General features: G+C 45.1%; 2 protein-coding genes across 2 annotated transcripts in view; one reads left to right on the top strand and one right to left on the bottom strand.

Annotated features, from left to right (window-relative positions):
* The window catches only part of LOC112970317 (serine/threonine-protein kinase TNNI3K), a 109,625-nt gene extending 105,157 nt beyond the window's left edge, over positions 1 to 4,468 (top strand). The window contains exons 25-26 of the mRNA XM_026074573.1: positions 2,647 to 2,726; positions 4,026 to 4,468. Coding sequence (XP_025930358.1) covers positions 2,647 to 2,726; positions 4,026 to 4,102 — 157 coding nt within the window. The 3' untranslated portion in view covers positions 4,103 to 4,468. The remainder of the gene's footprint in view (positions 1 to 2,646; positions 2,727 to 4,025) is intronic.
* A 7,995-nt stretch (positions 4,469 to 12,463) lies between these two features.
* Positions 12,464 to 23,768, bottom strand: part of ERICH3 (glutamate rich 3) — a 56,496-nt gene continuing 45,191 nt past the window's right edge. The window contains exons 15-17 of the mRNA XM_026074479.1: positions 18,941 to 19,078; positions 13,125 to 15,724; positions 12,464 to 12,589 (exon numbers count right to left, since the gene is read on the bottom strand). Coding sequence (XP_025930264.1) covers positions 13,128 to 15,724; positions 18,941 to 19,078 — 2,735 coding nt within the window. The 3' untranslated portion in view covers positions 12,464 to 12,589; positions 13,125 to 13,127. The remainder of the gene's footprint in view (positions 12,590 to 13,124; positions 15,725 to 18,940; positions 19,079 to 23,768) is intronic.

Below are 23,768 nucleotides of genomic sequence, written 5' to 3'. Positions count from 1 at the left end.
TGAGAAAAGTGGAGTGCATCGGATGTGGTTTGTGGAAGCCAGGAAGCTGATGGGGAGCCGTGGAGAGGGACTGGACCTGGGAATTACCCAGCAGTGTTGTGGATCTGACTCTGGGCAATGGATCTGCTCCTGGAGTGGAGTGCCTGATAGGTTAGCAGTTCTGCGTCTCCTGCTTCCCATGCCRGGTTTGAAACACATCCCATTACACCTGAAGATCTCAGTGGTACTACAAGGTTGGACTTGGAACCAAAATCATGAGTTTAGCATACAGACCTTTCTGTAGATTTGGCCATAAGCAGCATGAGTTGGCCATTGCCAGCAGAATGCAGGTATGACTTGTGAACCCAAACCATCCTGAATTCTCATCCCTGGCTCTTTGAAAACGGCATTTTCTCAGTGAGGTTGTTAGAAAACTGCAAGTGATCAGTGTTTCATTCCTAAGGTTGTTTCTGAAGGAAAATCTCCATGAACATAGGGACAACAAGCATGCCAGCGGGTAACCGCAGTCCAGGCATCTGTCTGTGAGTTCAGCGCTGGGCAAGGTGCTTCTGCCAGTGCTCGCCCCGTCTGGACGCATGGATGAGACGAGCTGTCTCCCTGCGAGCCAGGCTGGGCCTGGAAGCAGTGYATCCCTGTTCCCACTGAGCTGTCTCTGACCTCGCACCTGCCGCACGGATCCTGAATACAGCCTGTATGATCGGTTCTGGGCCTCGAGCTGCAAGTTCTCCTGTTGTTGTACCATATAACTCACTGCCTTAATCCTCTGGTGCAGGGAGTACTGTGCAATGCCTTGTTGTATGATGTGGATGCACCTTTTGTGTCCTCAGGTCACGTCTCAGTAGCTTTTACAAAGGAAATTGGCAGGGGAAAGTGAGACTAAAGTTTATACGCTGTTTTCTCCTCACACAAAAATTCYTTAGCCAGTGTTTCGCTTTCCGGTTTGTTATGAGCTTAAAAGGATCTGTACAGGTAGTCCAGAAATGAGCCGTAAGAAGCCTAACGTAAATGCTAGAGAGCCRGCTCGAGAGCTTTGAGGCGTTTCCTTGCCAGCGCGAAGGCTGGTTTATTGCAGCTCTGCAATAAGCAGAGGGGACGTCTGTCTGCGCTTTCCAGGGTGCGACTCCAAAAGGAGGCAGCTTCCCCAGCCGCCCGCAAACAAAAGGAAGTGTGTTGGTATGTCAACCTCGAACATTAAACTACCTCTTCTTGCAGCTGGGGTTTTTGTCCCGTTTGGTTTCTCACAGAGACATGTTAGGTCAAAAGACATGTTTTCAGAAAAATGCAAGCAAATGACTCTTCCTACCCACCCTGAACCTGGCACTGGAAATTTGCATCCTGTTTTATAAAGTTTATCACCTTCCCTCTCTATTCCCTTGCTGTCCGGCTGGTACAAATCACTGAGCACCAGCTCCGTGAGGGATTTCCTCTGACACGCAGTGCATCTCCAGTCCGAGCATGGCACCTTGGCTCCTGCACGAAGCTGGTGGGACATGTAAGAGCAGGATTCACAGCAGGCTCCTGAGCAGGGACGTGCTGAAATGAGCTGGTAGAGATGGCTGAAGGGAGGAGCGGGACACTGACCTGCTTGGGCCAGTCTGGTCAGTCCTTTCCTATGGCGGGGAGAGGAAAGTAGTTTCACTCGCAGTAATCACTGCAATAGGTAAGCAGAAATATTTTTAAATGAAAAGGGTTTGCATTAAATCCACTTTCATAAAGTAGGGCTGACAAATAAAAACATAACTAATGCTTTGTCATTTGGAAAAGCTACCCGCAGGAACCCTGCCATGGTTAAAAAGCCAGTTGGTGATGTCTGTATCAGAGATGTGTTAGCAGCTGACGCTGTTGAAGCCAGGAAGGGAGCTGCCCTGGTGCAAAGGCCCAGGCGGGTTCGAGTCCTGGGTCATGGCAGCCCTTGCACCTCGCCTTAGTCTTTTGATGAGTCTGTGGAAACAAACGAGCTAAGGGCTAAATGAAATTGGTTTGGGCTGCTTGTTTTTTGTTCTCTGTGCGCGCTTGGATTCTGTTTGCCTGTAAGCTGAGACRAGCTGGTAGATGACAGTGCTGTACATGATATCGCCTAAGGACCAGRCATAAATAACCTGTTGGCAAGAGAGTGGTTTTGGTCGCTGGAAGACAATTCAGCAATCTTCCTTTCCAGCAAAACTAATTTACAGGCCCCAGATAGCAGTGATGCATAAAATAGTGATATTACAATAATCCTGAATTGATGCCTAGAATTGCTGCTAAAATAGCAACTTAAAAACAACTGTGAAGGCCAAAACTATACATACATATATATATATATACACACACACACACACACACACACACACACACACACACGCATACACGCATACATACTCACACATATATATGAAGGAAGTTATTTTGGAAATGGATGGCATGTGGCATGCATGTGATTCATGTTCTTGATTCGTAGTTTTTTTTATTGCTTTTTGTTCACTGTGAATGCCAGCAGCAGGACACCAAGCTGATATATTGTATGTTACTGTCTTTTCCTTCTAACTCTATAGAAAAAGCTCTCATGTTCTGAAGATGTGKKTTTTTTKGTTTGGGTGTTTTGTTTTGTTTTGTTTTGTTTTTTCCCCAGTCAGTGTATACTGACACCTTCTATCTAATCTGCAGCACTGGGCAACAGCCTTCTCAGGGTCTGTCTTTGGATGACATGAGAAGAAACTTCCAGTACCCACCTATTGACAAAAATGGTGAGTTAATGCAGAATACTTGTCTTAGCACCGGGGATCTTTCACAGATATATTCTCGTGGGCAGATATGTTTGCTTCTGAGTTTGACTGGCATGTGAAACGAGTCATTTTTCACCCCAGTTGAAAATGCTAGCATGCTAGGCAGCTGCTCAAAATAAGGCTGCAGAGAGACATCTCCTCTCTACAGGGCTCTTCCGGAGGCAGGAGGGTTAGGACAGGCTGGATGGAGTGACACCAGTTGGCTTGAGCAATAGGACATGCTGCCTTCGCCCCTTCGTATTCAGGGCATATTCACCAGAAGAGTGGCAGATTTAAGGCCCAGCAACCAAATACTTAGGAGCCTAGTGGGATTTCCTTGAGGAAAAGCTTTGTTGCCCATCTTTCATAGCACAGTATGTCATGATTGGGAGCTAAACCAAGGCTGCTCATGGATTACAGTGTAGGGCTGCAGTGAGGTCAGTGCTGCTGTAATTATAAGAGTCTTTATGTTGTGCAGCTGTGTGTCTTTTGTGTTTGGCAATAGGAGTACAACACGCAGAAAGTGAGCAATGTTTTCACCCATGGCCCTCCCTGCAGCACCAGCAAGCAGAGGTGCTGGTTCAGTGTTAGCGCAGGTAGCGTGAGACACTTGCTTTGTCCCCCAGTTCTGAGCTAGTTTGTCTATGGCCAGAAAAATTTCTATGCACTGGTTTTCTCTGTTCCCTGAGCATCTGATAGCTCTGTACAATGCGCAATTATCAGGAAATTTGAGATGATTAGATTGGATTTTAATGTTACTACATTAAATAAGAAGAATGGGAGCAGCTGATCAATGAACTTGTGTAAAGGGAGAAATAGCTTCTTTGAATTGTTTGAACAGCTGTTTGACAATTCAGTTGCTTTCAGTTTCATAGTGTTAAGAATTAAAATACTTAGAAAATACTACCAGAATGCTTATTTTGAACCCTCTGAAGATACAGTTGAAAGGTTAAAAAGTTTTTTTTTTTTAATGTCAAACTTCCACTGTTATTAAAACACTGAGAGCCATGCTTTTGTCAGTCACCAAAGCTTGCTTGTGCCTGACTGTTGTGAATTCATTGCATGAATGAAAGGGTCTGTTCACTTCCTATTTAATTTTTTCCTGAGCAGATGATACTGAACTGAGATTTGCAGGCAGCAAAAAGGCATCAGCATGATCTGTGCCTATTTATCTCAAAATGATGCACACGGTATTTTCTCGACACTGTCACTGATTGAAATGGGGGAGGGTGGATCACTGCTATGTCAAGACGCTCCTGACCATCTCGCTGAATTTTGCAGGTTATGTGTCAGATCCCATGAGTACGATGCGATTTCATTCCTGCAGTAATAGTGGCAGCTTTGAAGAAAGCAGCTGACAGCATGAACCCGCTACATGGAGAGTCTCCATAAACTGACAGCAACAGCTCTTACCATATCAGCCTAACTCCCAGGCATATGTTATACTGAAGGTCCCTAAATTGAATTGCTTTATTTATTGATGGCAAATATCCCTATCGTAAGTTATGCTCTAGCTTCTTTTTCTGCTGACCTGCTTGGGGGGGTAGTGGGTGGCTTTGGTGACAAGCATCTATCCTTCCTTAGCAAGTAAATGTCCCCAAGGATTGCTGCGCTTTCAGCTGGAACATTACTAATTTGAAGAGACAAAAGTAAAAAATGCATCTGTTAGTTTCAGAGCTAGAGCAAGTCGTTGGTGCCTCAGGCTGCGTGAAGGCATGTTGCTATTGGCCTCTCCCCGACTGGTAGGTGCAAGGGAGCAGCCACCCAGGCTGAACCAAGGAAAACAGAGGAACCGAGGAAAGGAACAACCTGACAAAGGTGTTCCTGTTCCCAGCTTCGAAACAAGATCCTGTTTCTTTTTTGACTTCTCCACAGTCTCACAAGCATCCTCTCTCCCATTTTCAGCACTGCGGGCTCACGCAGCTCTCCAGCACAGCGTCCCCAAAGCTACAGTTCTTCAGAGTGCTAATCTTTGGGTGCTTCTGCCTGCTCGCTGAGAATAGCGAGGTGCTTGGGTGGCCACCTTAACTGTATTCTTCCATACCTTTTGTTTTTTTATCTACTTCTTTATTTTGGGTTGTGTGCCTGCTTTTTTTCAAAGAACATATGCTTTAGTTTAGTTATTTGATTAAAAAAACAACACAGGAACTCCAAAACAAACTTTTAACCAGAAGGAAAAAATGTGAAATGAAGTCCCAGCCTACATATGTTTAATGTAGACAGCTAAAATTGTTGTGGCACAAATGTAATAACCTTAAAGTGGTACAAAGGCTTGCAGATTTTCACTCAAAGCAAAACTGCAGCACAGTGCCATCTGCTGAGCACTGGCATTGGCACCGGCGCAGAGGCGTCACAAAAACTGCCTCAGTCATTTGGCTCTGCAGCAGAAACGTTGATCACTGGAAATTTAAAAAAAGATTGAGGGAGGCCAGGAGAACTTGACCTCTTCCTCTAGAAGCTATTACAAAGTTAATTATGCTATTATGGGGGGAGGGGGGGGGGATTGAAATTAGGAGAATTTAGCCACAAGCAATCCTGCTGTAATATTATTCCTTAACTGTATTAGACTATGCACCTCTTAGACGGGCTGAGAAGAAATGTGTGTTCACAGTTTTTACATGTTGCTCTGTGGATATTACCCAGGATGCTGCCGCCTTCTGACTGCTGTTCCTGAGCCGAGGGCAGCGGTAAGGCATTGAACTAGAAAAGTGTAATAGGTTTGTGCTGCTTCCCATCTTGCATGCATGTTGTTAATCACAGTCCCGAAGCAATAAAAATGGGGAAGGTTTCACGTAGGGAGGTTTACAGATGTTTTGTGATTTGTTTTATTTCACCAACTGAAGAAGTGTGTGTGTGGGGGGGAAATTAAAGCTATAGTTCAGGTGTTGCAGTTTTCCTACTATCAGCCCAAGGTACCACCAACAGTTGCTTCCTCTTTGTTTTGTTTTTCAATTGCGGCATCATTTACAAGAACAATCTACTGGGTTAATGCAAACACTAGAATAAATACACAGAGAACAGACTGGGCCCTGGCTCACAAGGGGACGCGTCAGACTCGCGCCCTCCACCCCTATGCAATGGGGCCAGGAATGCCGCCCCGTCRCCGCTGTCACCGTGCGGCTGCGCTGCAAGCAGCCCTCCTCGCGCCGCACTGCGGGAGCCCGAGCGCAGGGCCCTTGCRCCAGCATCGGCACCTCTCGGCCGTTTGTGGTCAGCAACAGAACCACCGCTTTGACGCTGCTGAGAGGAACACGTTTTTACATTGGTTTTGCACACGAGTGGGCCTCACAGCACCGGTCTTGCTTTTAACTCTTTCAGCCCTATTTCTTTCTTTTTGGAGCAGAAAGCTCCGGCCTTCTCCTCTTCATAAAGTTTCATCATGACCTCTGCATCCTCCTCCTTCCCTGAGGCTGGACCGTTTTTTCCAGCCAGGTCACCTCCCGGTGTAACACCGAGGTGTCACGAGAGCRAGGGCCTCAGTGCAGCAGGGAGGGAAGCATCAGCGCAGGGTCCTGACGGCAGACGAGCGTTCGGGGGCCCAACGTGTGCACCGCTGACGGGGAGCAGCTCTGCACTTCCCCAGGCGCAGAACTCACCTTCAGGCCTTTCAGAGACAACATTTGCTCTGAGCAGCCCTCTGGAAAAGACATAAAGGACTTTCCCCCCTTCCCCACCACCATCTCTGTGAAGTTTTAGCAATAAGTCAGTGTCACTGTGTGGGCAATGTTATATCAAACCCTTGAGAGATTTAATAAAAAGAGCAATAGGAAGCTTCAGTCTTTCACATAGTGCAAAAGAGATCATTAATCATTACAGCAAGTTTTAAAACCAATGATTAGCTTTGCTATTTTGCAAATACCTTGTCTACACTGAATGTTTCCCATCACGACTATAGCATGCATGCATGAAATGCAGCGTGATAGGAAATACCCCTGTGCGAGGACCCCACCGGCTCTGCAGCGTGAGCATGTGGGGCAGGAACATCTCTAACAACTCAGCACAAGCAACCAGAATTTTTTGAGCTTAAAAATGCCCTTCTAATAGATCTTTCTGTGTGAAGAAAAGATCATTTTCCATTTTCAATTCCTAAAAGGAGAAAAGAGCTGTAAAACACACTAAAATTAGTATTCTGCCCACTCATAAATTTAGACATCCACTGAACACATTCCAGGTCACTGCTGGTGAACAGCTCCACCTTGGTGCTAAGAACCTCCAGCCCAAACATCATGTTAACTGGAATTGGCCATTCTGTTATCCTTCTACTGTAACAAACCAATGTCTACACTGCAAACCAGAACAAAACCAAATCCAGATTGCTTTGCAACAAGAGAAAATACATTGTATTTCTCCCAGAAGTAAAAATGATGCTGGAAATTTGTATGCTTGGAGGAAGGGCATGGCGAGGAGCCAGGAGCCGGTGCGTTCGGGATGCTGATGAAAATTCCCTGCCTGACCATCTGATGGACCAGACATCTCACATGGCAGAGCCGCCAGAGCATGTGTCAGGAATGAGCTGGGGAAGGGAGGGCCGGGCAGAGATTTGGTCTCATGCTTTACTTATCCCGTGTTTGCACTGGCCAATGCGCGGGAGGACAACAGGGCAGAATGGATCAACTGTCACATCTGAAAATTCAGTACCAGTATGAATAGTTTTCTCTTTGACAGCAATGTTCTCTTACAAGTATCTCTGCACTATGTCTTCTTCCCTTGCTTAGAAGAAGCACATGATGATTCTTCATTAATACAGCAACTGTATTTGAAATCCAGAAACAAAATCGGATGAGAGAACAGAAAATAGAGCAAGGAAGATAGACTTAATTTGTGTTAATGCCACTACATAACCACTTACACCTGAGCTGCTTTTTATGATCTCTCAGCACTTTCCTGGAATGTGTCAGCTCTAGACAGCTGGAAACAGCAGAAAAAAAATGTTTCTGAAAGCCAAACTTTAATAGTTTGAAACGCAAAGCACTTGACAAGTCCAACTGCTTGAATCCCTGCAAAGCAAACAATTTTACTAGTAATTAAAATAACTGGGTCCTTGAAGACAACAATGTCTTAGTTAATTGGTCTCTATAGAAGAAACATCAGGCCTTAGGGGAAAAACTTGTTTCACAGGAGTGATCAGTTATTAAAACAAATGAAAACTCTGCAAACTATAAATTACTGAGCAGAACACACTCTAGAAGTTGCTAGCTGGAATCAGATCAGTTTGTGCTGTTCCCAGAGATGCCCAAGGAGCCCAGGATACTGGAACGAGCCCCTCTGAGCCGTTCGTATCCTGCAGTTGCAGCAATATTTCAGACTGTTGTGACTGATAATCCTGTCATTGCTAGAAGATCTGCATCAAAACAGAGACCAGACCAGCGCTTGCATCCACCTGAGTGAGGGTCCGGCATCCCCGCGGCAGGGGCCTCTCGACGGCGGACCACGGGACACTGTGGCAGCAGCTCCCTGCCGGGCGGCACCACCAGCTCCCCAGGAGTCTTCCCAGCCCAGCCCGGCATGGCACAGCGCAGCACGGCCACCCCTGGCCGCGGGCACAGGCTGGCCGCGGGCATCCTCACGCCCTTGACTTGCGCGGCAGTGCCAGCACAGCTTGGGGACAACCCCGGCCCAAGAAACCCACCTCGACCTATGAGCACGGGAAACGCTTCTAATGGGAGCGCGCGCTTCCCGAAAGCCACTCTCGCAGCTAACTGCTCAGGCAACAGCYGTGAACATCTCCGTATTATGTCCGTGCTAGTGATGCCAGAGGCGCGGTGCCCTGCTCCAAGAGCCAGATTTCAATATTCCTCATGCTGCCTGCATATTTCACAGCTGGCAGCTCTCACTGGTGAAGTGCGTCTGTTTAACCTGCTTAATGTCACAGGTTTGAATTTCAGCTGTGTAAGCCAATAACGACACATACAACGCAAGTCATCAGCACCCGGAGACAAGCTGCTGAGAATACCTGACAGTTTAGGGAGTTAAAAAGCCTGTGATGAGCCAGAAATGAGTTTTGCCAGTGGCAACACTAGTACCTAGCTTGTTTGTCTCACTTTTATGTTCAGTCTAATAACAAGTCTTTTTCTTTTCTTTTTGGTACATATCTTGTTTTTTCCTAAATGCCACCTTTGTTTTTCCCTTTGAAGTAATTACTACCTAGCAATGGACAAGACAGCAGAAATTTCCATGGGTAGCAAGTCCAAAACTATAAAATTACCCATTTCAGTGGTTTTGCTTCTTACCAAAATTCCACCTGCTCAGATTACAGGTACACCCATGTTTTAAATGTATATGAACTGTACATATTAAATAGACACACCAACAGAAGTAGAGCAGTAGAGGAAAAAAGACATGGACTCAAGTGACTATCTGAAGCTGAAATTGCCAGATTCAAATCAATTTGATATTTGATTCAAATACTCTGACCATTTTAGAAATCAGTTCTCTTAAAGAACACAGACACACGAGCAGAAAGGTAACATCCAAGGTACAAATCTGGATCAAGTCACACCACGGCAGCCTTGCACCAACAAGCTGTCTGTGGAATTGCCAACATGCAAAACAAGTGAGTGAAACAGTATGTGAGCAGGCAAAAACTGTCTTTGATACAGCTGGGAGTAACCTCGAGGATGGGGTAAGGGCTCTTTTCTTACCACAGATCAAACCGCCTCTGTATCTACCCTGTAGATATGGCTGTCACAGAAAGAAGCAGTAGAGAAAAGAGACGACCTCATCACTAGGCTCTGAGCTCAGACACTGTGGATGTTCTTGGGAAGTGTCTTTTTTTTCTTCTACCTCTATGTAAAACCAGAGCATTTGAAGTGTGTTTCTTTAGAGTGGTACAAGAATTTGTATGAACCAGCATGTTTCAAACCACAGGAGTGCGAAAGTGCCATTTATAAATGTTTTAAGCATTTTAGATAATGAGGTGTTAACTGCCCAGCTTCTTATGACCACTGCTGCTTTGTTCACACGGGCCTTCCCTGATGCCCCAGACCTTCCGCAGCCCCAGACTGTCGGGAGAGCGCAGGCGCCTCTTGGTTAGCGACTCACCTCCTTCTCCAGAAGGCTGAAATGGATCCAGTCCAGCGTGCTGTTGCTGCAGACTCATAGCGCTGCTACTTCTCCTTCAGCACCCTCTGGGTGTCCTATTTCTTTAAAGGAAGCTTCTACGCATTAGGAAAAAGCCCTCCCTCCCGGCTGAAGCGTTGGGAGGGGGGCTGGTGGGAGGCTGCATGGAGAGGAGGAGACACCTGCTCTCAGAGACGGGTGCAGCCCTGGGGACCGGCCGCGATGCCGGCCGATGCCGCCCAAGGACAGCGGCCCCGTGCCTGCGTCGCCCTTCCCGTCGCTCAGCTGAGCCGCGACAACATTCCCGGAGCGAGGCCCCGGGGCAGCCCGCGGCTGGGGACACTCCCGGGGCGGGACAGGGGCGCCCACGGGCTCCTACAGCTTTGGCTGCCGAAGCAAAGAGCCCCCTCTCTCTGTTCTCATTTCACAGAGCAAGAATATATTTAATAGCGCTTTGAGAAGCTTTACTGACCACTCCGGCACTCGCCTATCACGAATGAATCAAACCCCTTTCCTTTAGCATTTTCATGCTGTGCTCAGTAAAGCAGCTAAATAGCAAATAAGTCGGTGCAGTCCATGATCTGCCCMAGTATGGCCTTAGTTTTAATCCTGACTCTTCCAAGGAATCGCTGCTAACGCAAATTCCTGCTCTCCTCACTCTCGGCTTTGTTCATCCATAACACTTGAGCTGCAGCCCATGGACATGCATTTGCATTTGTAAATGGTTTTCGTCTGGTCATGCTCACAACCCGCATGCCTTCCCTTTCCACAGATACCTGCACGGTCCAGTTTTAGTGGCACAAATACTCAAACTATTGGMATTTTAAATACAGGTTTAGTCATTCAGTTAGAAAGCAGGGATAAATACTGAAGACCTATTTGATTGTCAAGTATTATTCTTACAATGAAATCATTTGCAAAAATTCAAGGAACTACATAGACTGATACAGCTTTTTTTTTTATAGACCAAAATAAATGTGCAGGTGTGCATATGTATACAGAAAAAATGAACCTCTGAGGAAGGTCATTTACATTAATTTAAATTCAGAACATTTCACATACCAGGTGTATTCAACTGTATAATACATAAACATAGATTATCCATTTACAGCAATTTTCATACTGAACATTGAAAATGTCTTGGTCCAGCAAATAAACCATTACTAATTTTATGTATAGTCCCTGGTTAAATAAAAAGGCCACTGTTGGTCAAAACTCCAATACATGCTTTCTAAGCAAGTATTGCATATCTTGCACAGAATAAACATTTCTACTCTACCACCCAGGATCACTTGATGTGTTCATTTAAGCTGCTGATTACTGCAAAACTACTCTATTATTAGTCCTTTATAATCATATTCTGTAATATAGTTTTGTCAACTTTTCTCTTTCAGAGTACTTTGTGATATCCAGATTGAAAACACAAATCCAGCTGTCTTTAATACAGGAAGAAACAAACACAAATTACTTGATCACATTTGAATTTCTTATCCCGTGTATAATGATCATAAATAATTTAGAGTAACAATACAGTTAAAAGCCTGCTAATTCCATTTCCCAATCTGAAAACACAAGTTACAGAATACGCAGTATTTGAAGTGAAGCCATATATAGGAGGAGAGCATCTTACAGCCTTCACTAGGAATTCCTGCTGGTGAACACATGCAACAGCTATGAAAACATCGCCTTGGCCAGCACCAGGCTGAAAACAGCATTATATTGAAGATTCTTCCTGTATTTTCACTAGGTCTGCAACAGTTTAATAGCAGACAGGCCCATGGAGTTACACCTGATTGACACCAGCAGAAACAAGAGGCTTATTTATAAATGAACTACGATTGTTCTGATTCAGACCAAAAAACACATCTCCAAGTTCCAAGGCTCCTTATGAACAGAATGTCCTGAACGTGACCCACAATAGGCCTGGGTCCTCACCTAGAGAGAGGAATTCCTCCTCCTGTCTCCTACCTCCTCCGCAAGATGCAGCGCACATGCTCCTACGGAGGGTTTGCCTGTCAGGCAAGGTGGAATCAGCTCCACTAAGTAGCTCAGCRCCCACTGCCTTAAGTGAAAGTTTAAAAGCCCCTGCATGAGCACAACATTCCCATCTATGATACTGTAATTTCATATCTACGCTGCGGTATCTCCTACATGCTCCCCATCAGAATCAAGACCTTAACATGCTCAAATGCCATACGCACATAACTGAAGACACAGCCCCACCACACAATGAAGACTTTACAGTTTAAAAAGCCAAATGACACACACAAAAATATGTGGAGAGCAGATACAGTCAAATGTATACACTCTATACATGCATACATACATTTGTCGTTATTCTTTGTTAATACACAAAGTGCATCTATCCTCAACCGCCCCTCCAGCTAGCCTGTAGAAACAAGCTGTGTCTGGAGGAGGAGGGAAGTTCAACCAGTGTAATACTTTTGTTTTGGGAAAAACAAGCATGACAGCTGTGGAACAATCCTTGCGATTATTGTCTTCATAATTATAAAGGAGTGCTATTTCCTGGGCTGACTAATATAGGCTTATTTGAGTTGTCTGTTGCACATTAAGAAGCTGCTCTAGTAAAAAGTGACAGATGGTTATGGTACTCACAGAGTAAAATAAAGGAGGAGTGAACATCCCAGCCAGCACAAGTCTCCAGTGATTGGTATAAACATTACAGAAAACAGCACTAAAGGAGCTATGGAGAATGCTTAGAGAAGAGTTTCTTCCACATCCTGGGACTGTGTCGAGGGCACAATTGTGTCCAGTTTCAGAACATTCTAGTAAAAACAAAAAGCACAATGTTAGCTTTGCAGTAAATATGCTATTTTGAGATGCCTAAATACCACTATAATAGATTTCCTAAAATCAGATAGATACTAGGGAAACCACAAAAGCTGGCTGCTGTTGTTGACTTGCAGCACTGAATTCACTGGAAGAGTTAAAGTCAGTTGCTACCGCTTTGGTTCATTTCCTCGGTAATCAGTGCCAGCAAGATAAACGGCACTGCTGTGGAGGAGGGAGCCTCTCTGCATGACCAAAGCAACAGGACGACTGACTGAGGCCATGAACGTTAACAGCAGATCAAAGTCATTCTGCAATGGAATAATTTCAGGAACAGGTAAGAATGCAAGAGCTGCTCTATTGGGTCAGCCTTATCATCCTTTACCCCAGCTATCAGCAGCAGATACTTAGTAGCAAAAGTGTAAGAAATGGGACAGTGATAAAATGATATAACCTCTGCTTCTGACAGCCAGAAGTCCAGGGACTTGGGACAAAACCGACGGTAGCAACCTGACTCATACAGACACTCACCTTTCACGGATCTCGGCTTCTCTTTTCCGTGATGGTGGCTCCTGGTGCGTTTGCATGCCCTTGTCCAGGACTTTCCCTCCTTTGCTGGGTTTCAAGCAGCTCCCTAACCCCTGAAATGCTTTGTGCATTTTCTGTGACTCCTTCTACCTCTCTCTTTGTGGTGTCTTCACTGATGTCTGGCTGTTTCCATTCAATTTTCACCCCTACCTGTCTTGTTTCTCCCTCCACTGGCCCACCACTTCCATCAGGATTTCTCTCCGTTACCACTGTCTTAAGAGCTGACTCCTCCTCCACCGCACCCTGGCACAGTCCCACTTCTCCTGTTATATCTCTCCCTCCAGGCACTGCTGCCCCGTCTCGATGCCCTGGGACATTTGGTGATGTTTCTGTAATCAGCTTATCCCTGACGGACAATGTTCCCTGTGCTTCCACACACTCTCCAGCTACAATGTCCTCTGCCATCTCCCGTTCCTCCAGTCCAGCCTTCTCTGTCTCTTGGCCCTCCCGAGGTCCAGCCTTCTTCCAGCCATGCGAGGTAGCCTCTGCCTCGGCTTCCCCCAGCAGTGATGATGTTTCTGCTGTCTCCTCGCTCCAGAGCATTGCTCTGCTATTTCCCACGCCGTTGCTGCCTGCTGCATCCTCCGACTTGATCTCCCTCGGCATGGAAAAAACCCGCGGCCCCTCTCGCTCCGCTGCGCTCTCCTTGGCCACCCCCGGTCCCTCCAGCACATCTCCCTCGGGCCTCACTACTCCTCCCATTACTGCAGCCTCAGGCACCACCATCACGCTCAGGCCACCTCCTCCAGCCAGCACCACCATTGCTCCCCCAGCCGCTGCATCCCTTCCAGTTTCCTCCGCCACCCCCAGGCCCTCTGCTGTCGCCCCCTCGAATGCCGCTTGGCCGCTCACCTCCGCTCTCTCCATCCCCCCCACTGCCCCTTCCATCCCCTCCAGCGTGGTTGCACTGTTGCCCATCCCTCCCTCCGCTCTTCTGCCTTCCCCCGTCACCGCTGCGTCCAGCACTGTCCCCACCGCCGCTCCTCCCACTCCTGCTTCCTTGGGCAAAACCGCCCTCCCTGCTGCTGCCTGGTCACCCGTCATGGCTCCCTCCATCTCACCCTCCTTCCCCACCACTGTGCAGGTCTCCATCCCCACCTCCCCTGCAGCACTCTCACTCAGCTCCTCTACAGGCGTTGCTGATGTACCTATCACCTCTTTACCAAGAGGCATCTCTACGTTCAACATCACCTTCTCTGTCATTTTCCCTACCGCAGTCTCCAGCAATTCTTCCATCCCAGCTGCCAGCTCCCTTGGACCTGCTGCTCCATCTGCGACCTCCTCTCCACATCCTGACTCTGCTGTGGCTTTCTCCACAGATTTTCCCATCACCACAGATTTTCCCATCACCCCCTTATCAGTCTTTTCTTCCATTGCTCTGTCTGTCTGTGCTTTGCAGCCCAAAGATGGGTTTCCCCTCAAAAGTGCCACTTTGTCTGCTCCTGGTAAGCTTTCCTCCTCCTCTGCTGTTGCTGTCTTCTCCAGCTGAGATGAGCCTTCACTTACAGGAACCCTTCCAGCATCCACCAATGCCTCTAGCCCAGGAGCTACTTGTAAGAAGGAACACTTGCCTGACTCCACAGAGTCCTCCACTGCATCTTCTGCTCTCAGGAAGGAGCTCTCTTCTACCTCTGATGGTTCGTCTGTCTCAGACACTGCGGCTCCTGTGGCAGCTTTCCCCATCTCCATCCACTCCTCCCCTACTGCTTTCAGCTGGGGAAACTCCTTTGGCTTTTTGAACTCTTCTCTTCCAGGTGCTGCTTCCCCTGTGCAAACTTCCATCTCCCCTAATGTTTCCAGCAGAGCCCCAGGCTTCTCCACAGCCTCCTCTCCTTCAGAAACAGCTTCCTCTATAGCCTCTTCTCCCTCAGGACCTACCACCCCCACAATCTCTTCTGCCAAGTTTGCATCTTCCACAGCCTCCTCTCCCTCAGACACAGCAACCTCCACAATGTCCTTCCCTGCAAAACTTCCCTCCTCCACAGCCTCCTCTGCCTCAGACACTGTCTCACTCACCACCTCCTTTGCCTCAGAGGCTTCTTGCACAGCCTCTTCTCCCTCAGAGGCTTCTTCAGCTACTTGATCCCCCTCAGACACTGCTCCATCTACCTCCTTGCCTATCAATACCACTGTCCTTACCACCTCTTCTCCCTCAAAGGTTTGCTCTTTCAGTGCTTCCTCACCCTCCTTCACATCTTTCAAAACTTCCTGCTCCCCAAATGTCACCTCTCCACCTCTTCCTGTCTCCTTCTCTTTTGGATCTTCTGCTGTCATGGCCCTCTCCTCAGGTGCAGATTCTTCTACAGCGAGCTGACCTTCCACTAACATCACAGCCACCGTGTCTTCCTTGGACAGCAAATCTCCCTCTAATGCTGTTTCTTGTCCTGCCTCTTCAGCGTGAGCATCTCCTTCCTCAGCTACAAAATCTCCCTTCTCAAGTGCTTGTTTCTCCCCCACCATCTGCCCTTCTTGTACCACTTGTTCTGCTGCCTTTTGTATTTCAAGTGTTCTTGTCTCTTCTGCCAAGAAAGCTCCATCTGGTGCTATTAAGAAATAATCAAAACATTAGTTTTATTGAAATAACTGTGTTAACATTAAAGCTGTTTTATGAGGCGGTTATTAAAGACACTCTCTCCCAAGCAATGAAAGGACATCAGCACGGTGACAAGAAGAAAACTTGTTCTGCTGCTTCTTGTTACACACCTGTGCGTAGGTTTCTAGTGTTGTCACGCTGGCACCTGGCATAACTAATTCAAGCAAAAATGTTGATGCATAACCAGCTTTCAACACTGCCAGTTCTCTCTGCCCTTCCCACTGTCTCCCCACCTCACCTGCCTAGCAGGGAGCTCAGAGTGTTTATATGAAATACCTATAAGCTTGACACTAACATTCAAATATTCAAAAATAGTTGGCAAATTACTCATGTAAAATATGCACACATAAGAGGAAAACCACACAGCTGTTCATGCAAAACAGGTAATTGCTTCCCCCAGATTCTGTCATTACACCAGGGGAATAATATAGTGCCTCTTCCTGCCCCCCTGGGAATTTAATGGCAACGCTCTCGCTGAATTCAGTGTTCCAGGATCTGCCCCTGGGCAGCCACCTCCAGCAGTCTGTGCTGCTGCAGCTGCGCTTTGTACCCACATGGCAGGTTCCTGTACTTCAGAAAATAGGAGAGTTTGTGCCACTGAAGGGAGCAAGGAGCAACGTCTTTTCCGAGTTAGGCTTTCTCAAACTGGGCAAAGCCTGTCTTGTCCCAAATCATCTGCCATTATTTAACTTATTTCACCTTCTTGCACTGCTGCAGCATCCCACAATTACTGCTTTTTGCTGTCTGCTTGGACTATAAACTGTGCAGCTGAAGCCCGTCTCTTGAACGGCAGCCCCAGACAGCTCCAGGTGTTGATCAGGCCTGAAGGACGCTTTTTGTCCAGGCCCAGCTCTACCAGCAGAGAAGTAGAGCTCTTGTCTGTTTTCCCAAGAACCTCCCTCCGTCCTTGCCCACTCCCTAATGCTGCCCTTCCCTTCCTGCCCTTCAGAAGTGGACACAGTTCATTCATTAGGCAGGTCTACTGCACAGGAAAGCAGAAGATGCACAGGCAGCTCAAGAAGCTGAAGAGAGTGAAGGAACCAGAGGAAGAAAGAACGAGCTGAGAAGGAGGTTTCCAGAGAGAGAATGGAGGTCATGGAAGGAGAGAGAGCGAGCACAGTGGGCTGTCTCCTCCCACCAGATCATTCATCGCCTAAACACTAGACAACACATTTAAATTAAAAATTCCACGTTGCATTTTGCAATACAAGAAATCATGCCTTCATCCAGATGTGCCTTCCACCAAGTATATTGTTTAACTTTACTACTAGCTTCCTGAAGTCCCTTAGGCTTTAAAAATTTTTTGCTTTTATATATATACACGTCTCAATCAGCTGTCAATGACTGTCATATTGTTATAACACCCACACTGCCTCCTGAATCTGGGAGAACTCAACCCACTATTAAACTCAGTAACATGTATAATCATTAAAAATTTGTAATAGAGGCTTTGGTACAAAACAAGATAAAAAAATCCATCATCTCAACCAAGAGTCAAATATTACTGTCTCTGCAAAGGCATAGTGTCTGAACTGTCCAGGTGCTAATTTTGAACAGTCTTCTGTAATGGATTTTAGCTAGCGCCTGTAAAGCAGATACTTTGTTTACTTCTTAACAGAAACTGAACGCTGTATCTTGCATGGCACAGTCTGTGTGTTTACCTTCTTATTATCAGAGACAGAAGGAGTTAATTTACTCTAGCTGCTGCTTACAATGTATTCACTTCTATAAAGCGAGGTCTTGCATAGGCCAGGAATCATAACAGCAAGTGTGAAGTTATTTCATATTAAAGCAGGTAAATGAGACACCTTGAGAGTGTCCATTTCCAAAGTCCACCTCACTGGGAAGCAAGCGTGTTTCATCCCTGATTTGGAGGAAGAGGGGAATCTCCACTGACACAGAAATCGGGCTGCCTGGAAACTACATGCTTCYAGTCCCATTCTATACATCAGAAACAAAGATGTTTGCAAAAAGACCAATACATGAAGATGACTGGGCTCTGAAATTAAATCTTACAGACAGTTGTTCTGTGGTCAGCTGATGAGACCAGAGCAGAAGCAATCTCATCTGAGAAAGTATTACTGAGAAAAAGGCAATGACTAAGAGACCAGGGATGAGGAGGAACCTCCAACCTCCTGGATACACTTGCTGGATGAAAGACGACAGCCCTTTAAAGACCATGTTCTTTGATCAGCTAAAGGAAGAAGATCAAAAGTCTTCCAGCTGACAACAAAAAGAAAACTTAGAACACCCTGGATTTATGCACCAAAACAGAAGACAGGGCAGAACCAGCAATCAGAAACCATATATTACTGGTTCCTGCCAGCACTGGACTCTTGGACAGAGGATCAAAGAAGGAAAGGTAACTACAGCAGTGCAGATTCAGTCAATCTTAACATATGGTTTCATTCTTTTTTCAGCCTCATTGCTATCATGAAGAAGAACCTTTAGCATTTATGTTCACTAGGGCTCATTGCTGCAGTTCCTTCAGTAACAGAGTGGCTGGCTCTAATGCTCCCTGTATGGCCCTTCTGTTAGGCAGGGCAAGCCTCCAACAATAAACTCTGCTAAGTCTGCGAGGACTGCGAGGTCTTGAAACATTCCTGGACAGAAATACTTGAAATAGCCAAGATCAAGTTGAAATTTCCTTATTGCCAATTATGCCAACTGCTAACATGGAGATGAGTTTGGGAGACAAGCTGGAAACATCGTGGAGATCAAGGCTGGAGTTCAGTTTCATTCCTGTTCTGTCATTCACATTCCATTCCATGTCAGCAGTCCCATCCTGCCTATCTTGTCACTACATTTCCCTAGGAGGCTTCATCTCATCATTTAACATGTCTACTTGGAAGCAAAGGGAAACTCACTAGACACCTGCTTTTCACTGTTATTTTCTTGACTGTCAGCCAGGTTTTTTCTGGCTTGGATTCTTTACCCAGGATCATTATAACCCCCCAAAAGGCATCAATTATACATGACTACAGAAGCCAGCTAGTCATCACCTGATTTTATACAAGTCTGGAAAAAAAAAAGTCAAGAAAGTAAAGAAGAACACAAAGAAGGTTTCATAGCCTGGAAAGGAAAGTGAAAGGTGAAATTGTTCTATAAATAGATTTTAAATGAATGAAATTTAACCCAGGTCTCTGATCACGTTAGCTGTCCTCACCTTCATTGATATCATGCTCTGTGCTTGTTAAGTTCTCTTCTTTCTCATCTGTTCTGGAATCGCTAGCTTCAAGTTCAGAATTCATGTGATGATCATTTTCAATTGCCTCTGCTATTTTCTCTTGGACTGATTTGCAATCTTCAAAAAAATCACAAAATTACAAAAGAGGAAGCAACAAAGAGAAACCATCAAAAAGCAAAAGTGGAGTAGAAATCATCCAGTTATCTCAGCTTGACTTAAAATCTGTAATATACTGTAGGTCTGATTGGCACCCAGTAAATCTTCAGCAGAAATAATTTTTTGAAGTAGATTAAAATCAAATGGCAACCACTATAAAAAAAAAAAAAAAMCACAGAGAGAGAGAGAGAGATTCATGAAGGAGCAGCTACAGAAGCATGCAGCAGCAATCTTCCACAAAATTTTCACAAAATAGTGAGACTACCTTTGTCAGGATGGAGGGGAAGGAGGTTCAATGCACAAGCAAAATTGTTGTATAGACATAAAATTGTTTTTGTTCCATAACTATTTAAAAGAAAAGTGACATTTTTCTATTTTAAGCCCAATTAAAGTTCTGATGAATCCTCAATTCCCCAAACTAACAGAAGTGAATGAAGATTTGTTTATCTACAGATAAGTAGGGAAACATTATCTACTCTGTAAATGCAATGACTGCGATGTTTCAGTCAACTCATACCTGTAACATTATCCTTAAGACTGTGCTGTCAATTCCATTTTTGCTTTATGAATTGCATGCTGGGTAACTACATGAAAGACTATCAAGCTTGTAATACTGAACTGCTTCTCTATGAGTAGTGTTTCACCTGTATACACAGCCTATCCCTCTGGCATCTTCCTGGAAAGCTCTTCCCTTCAGCATCCCAGGCTTATTCCTTCAAGTTCCACCACTTTTCTCTCTCTCCCTCTCTCTCCTTTTCTATTGCTGTTATTGGTTTAGGGTCTTTTAGACAAAGAGTTTGCTGGTTTGCTACTGTTATAGACTGACAACATAAAGTCAAACCTAGCATTTGGCTTTACTGCCAAATGGTCTCTACTGACTGTGTCCCACCAGGAATCACAGAAAGCACATCTCTGAAACAGCTGTCCATTTCTTGTTTGTGTTATCACTGTTAGTGTGAGACTTGATTCATACCTGTTGCTGCTTGGATGGTGCCCAATAGCTCATACGTTCCATACTGCTCCTACACTGCTTGGATCAATCAAGTCTTGGATCAAATGAGAGGAACTCTGTCAACTCCTGGTACTCCTCAAGAGTACCTTCAAGATCATAAAGGAGACAATCACAATATTCCGAGATCTTATTGCTGTATATGCCATGAAGTGGCACACTGGTCAAATTCATCACTGCAGTGGAACTGCTGCAGAGATCACCAAATTCCAGGTTTCTGCTTCTGGAAGCCCGCAGACAAGATCAATGTCAAGGCTCAGTGATAACATGGACAATTTTCACTATCTTCATCAATGCTTTTTTCAGAATCATTCTACAGCATTTTATTTAGACAAAGCCATTTGTTCTGAGAGGACAGGAGCAGGGTTTCAGTCTGTGAGAAAAAAGATCTGAATCCTAACTTGGGCTCCCATTGCAAAAAACCAACTGCCAGACAACTTTCAGCAAAGCTGAGGGGAACAACAAACCACTCAACATTTTTCTGGCTAAATCTCGACTCGCAGCCTATATAAAGAGGTGATATATGGTATGATATCTTGACTTTCAAGTAACACCTTATCTAGATTTCTCTGAAATTAAAACAAGGAGCCATGAGGAGGAAGCTAATGCCCCTCGCTAAGGGACTGCCTGACTCTGGGCCACTCTGCAGTAGAGCATGTAGTAAAGGTACCAAAAATTTGGGGCATCATCAAGAAGGGACAGAACAGAGGGGAGTGAACATGCTAAAACAGGATGCTGAAGGCCAGACAGTAACAGCAGATTCAAAAATGGACTAGAGAAACTCATGGACATCAGATGCATAAATGGATGCTAAAAGAACTAGGCAAGGATTTTTTTCTGTGTACAACAGATCTGACTGATGGCGGACTACGAAGTGAGTGAAACATAAAACAGCATGCCTCTCATGCTCTCTGGGAACAATATCTTCTCTTCCCATTATCAGAAACAGACTGCCGTGATAGATGGATCTCTGGGCACTTCTTATGTAATTAGGAGCTCTGCTAAAAGAAAATTGGTTGCATAAAAATAAGCACAGTAAGACTGACTGACCTGGCCACTAGTCTCATCCAAATTGTCCACCTGCCTCTGCCATGAAGTGACAAATAGCCTTACAGAAAGTGTTCAGAAGGATGCATCTTTCCCTATTTAAGGATATACTTAACCCACTGAAATACTGTCTTTCCTCAATGTGTTTGTTTGAACAGGTCTTCTATGGAACACTATCACTTCTAGGGGTGATGTATTGAAATCACACATCAAGAACACCTTTAGTAAAGAAATCCAACAGTCCAGCCACCAAGCTATACGCGGGTAAAACTCAATAGTTTCAGGTAGACAGTAATTAACGATCTTTGTCTTGGCTCCTGTGGCTAAGTTGAATGGTAAAGACTACAGACCTGCATGAAGCAGAAAAAACAGAATCAATAGTCATTAGGAAGGATTGCCTGGATCTTTCACTAAGCTACAGATTGATTAAATCACTTAAGATAACATTGCAGATTCAGCTATGCAGTTTACATTTAATACTTATTTTAAGGAAGATTTTATCATCTGCACCATGTTTCTAACAATCAAATACCATTTGAATTCAAGTAAGAGAAATTTGCTACTTTCAGATAAAACTCCAATTTGGCAAGCAAAAATAAAATGAGTATACATGAGGAATATATCCCATTGTGTTATATGTGGGAACAGGAATAGGCATGTGTATGTGTGTGCATGCATTTTACAGCATGTTCCCTCCAGCAATACATTAAGATAAAGGGCTATCAATTCTTAAGAGACTGGAGAATAAAGCCCCAAGTTTTTTATACTTGTAGCTGTGTGTATGGGATTTAATCCGTCTGCTGCTTCAGAATCAGTCAGGGCAATGAAAGATTCCAGAGGAACTGGAAGAGGGATATTATTCCCACTGGTTTGCAGTGAGGAGAAGAATTAACATTGTCCTCAACTTCACATTCTTCTCTTCCCAGCTCCTTGCCTCTCTCTTGCCAATACACCATCTGCTCTCTCTCACCTTCTTCCTGCATGGTTGTCTTCTACACTGTTGATTCTCTCTTCCTATTCTCCATTGTACATGTTATTTTTCTTCTGTTTTTCACCTTTTCTATTTTTTTTTCCTCCTCCTTCCTCTCATGGTTCCTCCTGCTCCTTTCCACTTACTCCCTTTCCTTCCTTCCTTATCAGTACCCAGAACCCACAGCTTCTAAGAGAAATGGGAGAAAATTTTAAATAGACCACTCCAGGCTATGTTACAGAAGCCATCTTCTCAGCGTGCCTTTTTGCCTATACCACAGCTCCTAAAGGGAAGCGATGGCTTCACTGCTGCTTGCACATTCCACCTAGCTGAAGCACTAAGAGCTGCACTGCAAGGAACCAGGAAAGACAAGCAGGGAAGTTCAGGGAACAGCAATTGAGGTTGTTCCTAAGGTAAGATCCTGACAAAGGTCTCTGAGCACTAGTGCAAAATCTGTTTTAATCATTTTGATGTTTCAGCTCTGCAGAGAAATCACAAAGCTTTCAGCTCCAGGAGATCCCTTGGCTGCCTCAGACTAAAGTACAGGTAGCACTTTATTCATACATGCTTAAATACCAAGAGCTTTGCTGAGTATGGTGCATACTTTCTTACTTTGACCTGATTATAGGACTGAAGTCCGATTAGCTGGCAGTTCCCATTCTTAGGAGTTTACTGCCTGTGTAATGTTTGCCAAGAGGGAAATTGACAGTCTATCAAAAGACAGAGACCAGAGAAGGAGGACAAATACAGCTCACAGTAATTTTGTCTTATGGGATCAGCAGTATCTCTTTGTCACAAAGAGCACAGCAAGATCAGAAAATGCACAGTAGGAACCTGTCCCAGGTATTTCCATACTTCTGACAGATTCTGTCACACCATTGCCCAGACTCAACCTGCAACCAAATAACCCCAGAGGAGCATTTTGCACCTTTTCCTTTCTTCAGTACACACATTTTGCTCTGATAAATTATTTCTACCCTGTTAATGACAGCACTGGTTAGGAGAAATCCTGTCAGTAGCAGGGCATGATAGATCTCATCAGGGCAAAAGTGAAACGGTGCCATGTCGGTCTCCTGCAGACACAGGCTGGAATGACCAGCCCTACAGAGAAGTTCATGCGAAAAAAACAGGGAAGTCCAAGAGTGCTCTGAGAACCAATTCTGCAGATGCAGTAAAGGACTGAGTTCTTTCAGTTCTCCTAGTGTCTTTTGGAAGCTGACAGCCCTCAACATTTTGGACAACCAGCACAGTGGGGGTTGGAAGAATCTGACATTTTCTTAAGACTGTAAATATCCTTAAATTCGGAATTTGAATCTTTGTCAAGGTAGCAATTTTGCTAAGTGCCTAGAAGAAGCTAAGATTCCCCTGTACCTTTGCTACCCAGCAATATTTCTTTTAACACACTAATTATATCTCAAAAAATGTTCTTCCATTGCTCTAGAGTTTCTTGGGGATCTTTTTTTTTTTAAAACACTAGATTTACCTAGAGAACCCCTGTGTAGACACAGAACAGACTGCAATTTAGGAGGTCTCACTTGAGATTCTTCTAGTTAAATGATTGGTTTGTCCTTGTTTTGTCCTCCTTTGACCTGTTCTGTCCCTGAATTGCAGGTAGTCTCCAGGCA

The sequence above is a fragment of the Apteryx rowi genome, unplaced genomic scaffold (assembly GCF_003343035.1).
Source record: "Apteryx rowi isolate R43461 unplaced genomic scaffold, aptRow1 scaffold_39, whole genome shotgun sequence".
In the NCBI taxonomy this organism is placed as follows: Eukaryota; Metazoa; Chordata; class Aves; order Apterygiformes; family Apterygidae; genus Apteryx; species Apteryx rowi.
Note: the sequence above shows the minus strand (reverse complement) of the source record. Positions and strands in the feature narration are given on the sequence as shown.